This window comes from Olea europaea, unplaced genomic scaffold, assembly GCF_002742605.1.
Source record: "Olea europaea var. sylvestris unplaced genomic scaffold, O_europaea_v1 scaffold15036, whole genome shotgun sequence".
Classification (NCBI taxonomy): Eukaryota; Viridiplantae; Streptophyta; class Magnoliopsida; order Lamiales; family Oleaceae; genus Olea; species Olea europaea.
Genome location: NW_019232610.1, coordinates 1 through 2,648, shown reverse-complemented (window position 1 = coordinate 2,648; position 2,648 = coordinate 1). Strand labels below are relative to the sequence as shown.

Below are 2,648 nucleotides of genomic sequence, written 5' to 3'. Positions count from 1 at the left end.
TTTTTCATGAAAAATAAAGTCAATCAAACACATTCTAAGTCAATAGTAGTTATAGGTTTTATGAAACTTAGGGATGAGCATCTGATGGTTCAATCTGAATATTCCAAGAACTAGAAGTATCAATAATATTATAATTTTTTGTCAATGGAATTCAATTTTATGTAATTACTAGAATTGAACCATAATCGAATCTCTTTCGGTTCAGATTAGTTTCTATCATAACAATTTTGAAAGAAAAAAATAGTAAGAAAACAATTATTACAAACATGACATGCTCAGCTTTTCACAGCATTCATTTATGTTGTGCATCTAAGGCATGCCGTAAAAATAGACTATTTACAGCATGCGATAAATGTATGCCATTAAAAATCAATTGGTTAAGGTATTTACGGCGTACCTACTGAGCATGTCATGTTTGTAAAAAAAAAAAAAAAAAAGGATTGGCTTTTTATGGCATGCCTTTGTACGCCGTAAATGCCGTCTTTTTTTCTCCCCTTTTTTTTCCCCTTCTTTTGACTTGTAGAGGTGGAAAAGTTTTAGTTAATGACTTTCGTTCCTGTAAATAGCATGCGCTTGAAAAAGAACACTTCTTGTTTCATACTCTCTTTCTCTCCTTGTCCGTACGCACATCTACTGCAAGTATGATCCCAATAAACACTTGTTTCATTCTCTCTGTGTTGTTTTTCCTATGTTTCTATATTAACATCAATCTTTCCCTAGGAGATGATAGCATCAGAGCAAACCAATCACTCTTTGGAAAAGAGAATCATGTCTTTTGGTGGGACTTTTGAACTGGGATTCTACACGAAATATTTTACTTTTGTACAATTATAACTTCACCAACATTAAATGGAGTTGGCCAAACGCTTGAAAAAATGAGAAGGGTTATTACTCCTTCTTTAAACCACTAACATAATTAATTTTTTTGGTTTGTAAATTAATGACCAATTAATTTATAACATTCAACAACTTTGGGGCCTAATTTATGAAACTGGCCCCAGCCCCGAAGACCAACGCTGCTCACTTTCATGTGGTCCATTGATTAATGGAGATTATGGAATACATATTTGCTCAAAATGTATTGATTCACAACATAATTTGTCATTCTCAAAGCAAGTTGACTCAACAACCCCAATTCATTTCTGTCTGCCTGTGTATCCCTAAGTCCAACTCGACATAACTCTCTCCTCTCCACATCTTCATGGATTAAAAATCATTTGACTAGTAGAAGCGGAAAAGTATTAGTGCACGACTTTCCTTCTCGTGAATAGTATGCACCTGAAAAAAACACTTCTTGTTTCATACTCTCTCTCCTTGTCCTACACACATCTTCTGCAGCTATGATCACAAAGAACACTCGTTGTTTCATTTTCTCCATGTTGTTTTTCCTATGTTTCTATATTAACATCAATCTTTCCCTTGGAGGTGACAGCATTAGAGCAAACAAATCTCTCTCTGGAAAACAGACAATCGTGTCTTCTGGTGGGACTTTTGAACTGGGATTCTTCAAACCAGGTACTTCTTCCAGTTATTATATAGGAATTTGGTACAAAAATATTAGTCCAATGACCATAGTTTGGGTAGCAAATAGGGAGACACCCATTTCAGACATGAACTCTGCAGAACTTAAGATTTTACATGGGAATTTGGTGCTTATGGATGAGTCCCAGGTTTCAATTTGGTCTACAAATGTAAACTTGACAACCTCAGATTCTGTAGTGGCAACTCTAGGAACAAGGACACGTTGCAAATTGAAACCAAAAATTCCTCAAATAGGTTGGAGGGAGACAACAAGAGTGGTGTCAGTGTTCCTTTCTGCAGTTGGGAAAGTATAATAGCTGCTACCGAAAACTTCTCAGACATACAAAACTTGGACGTGGGGGATTTGGTCTTGTTTACAAGGTTTAACTATTGTTCTCTCCATAATTGTTTGCTACAACACTGTTTGTGCTTCCTTAAGTATTGATTCTAGCTCACTAATCTTGTAGGGAATGTTTCCTGGAAGGCAAGAAATTGCAGTGAAAAGGTTGTCAAGCTGTTCTTTGCAAGGCATTAACGAATTTCAAAATGAAATTGTATTGATAGCAAAGCTTCAACATCGAAACCTCGTTCGCCTTTTGGGCTACTGCATGAAGGAGAATGAAAAGATCTGACTCTATGAATACATGCCCAACAAAAGTTTGGATGCCTTTATATTTGGTTAGTTCATGGAAAATGATATGATTTATATTTGCAATTTTCATTTTAACTAATAATAATTTATTTTATTTTATTTTTTTGGTTGGCAAATACTAGATAAAAAATTATGTACGTTACTAAACTGGAAGAAGCGGTTTGACATCATCATAGGGATAGCAAGAGGGGTTATTTATCTTCATCAAGATTCAAGGTTAAGGATAATTCATAAATATTTGAAAACAAGCAACATTCTGTTAGACGGAGAGATGAACCCCAAAATTTCAGACTATGGTTTGGCAATAATTGTTGTGGGCAAAGGAACAGAGGCAAGCACCAATAAAGTCATAGGAACTTAGTAAGTGTCACTTAAAATGATATAATTACACCGAGACTACTGAAAGCACGAAAAAAATTAAACTTTTCATATCTTATATGATTGTAATGATCTTGTACATATACTCTTCAGATTT

The 2,648-nt window shown here is 34.7% G+C and overlaps 1 protein-coding gene across 3 annotated transcripts; it reads left to right on the top strand.

Annotated features, from left to right (window-relative positions):
• Positions 1-1,023: 1,023 nt before the first annotated feature.
• On the top strand, positions 1,024-2,642 carry LOC111376427 (G-type lectin S-receptor-like serine/threonine-protein kinase At2g19130). 3 transcript variants are annotated; one of them, XR_002699480.1, is made up of 4 exons: positions 1,024-1,515; positions 1,822-1,902; positions 1,989-2,199; positions 2,296-2,642. XR_002699480.1 is itself a non-coding variant. In XM_022999390.1 (2 exons), the coding sequence occupies exons 1-2, from the start codon at positions 1,341-1,343 to the stop codon at positions 2,054-2,056; spliced, it is 243 nt and encodes an 80-aa protein (XP_022855158.1). In that variant the 5' UTR covers positions 1,024-1,340; the 3' UTR covers positions 2,057-2,199. The 3 variants fall into 3 exon arrangements, 1 of the variants encoding a protein (XP_022855158.1); XR_002699479.1 differs by having other exon boundaries at positions 1,029-1,902; XM_022999390.1 differs by lacking the exons at positions 1,822-1,902; positions 2,296-2,642.
• The last annotated feature ends 6 nt before the right edge of the window (positions 2,643-2,648 follow it).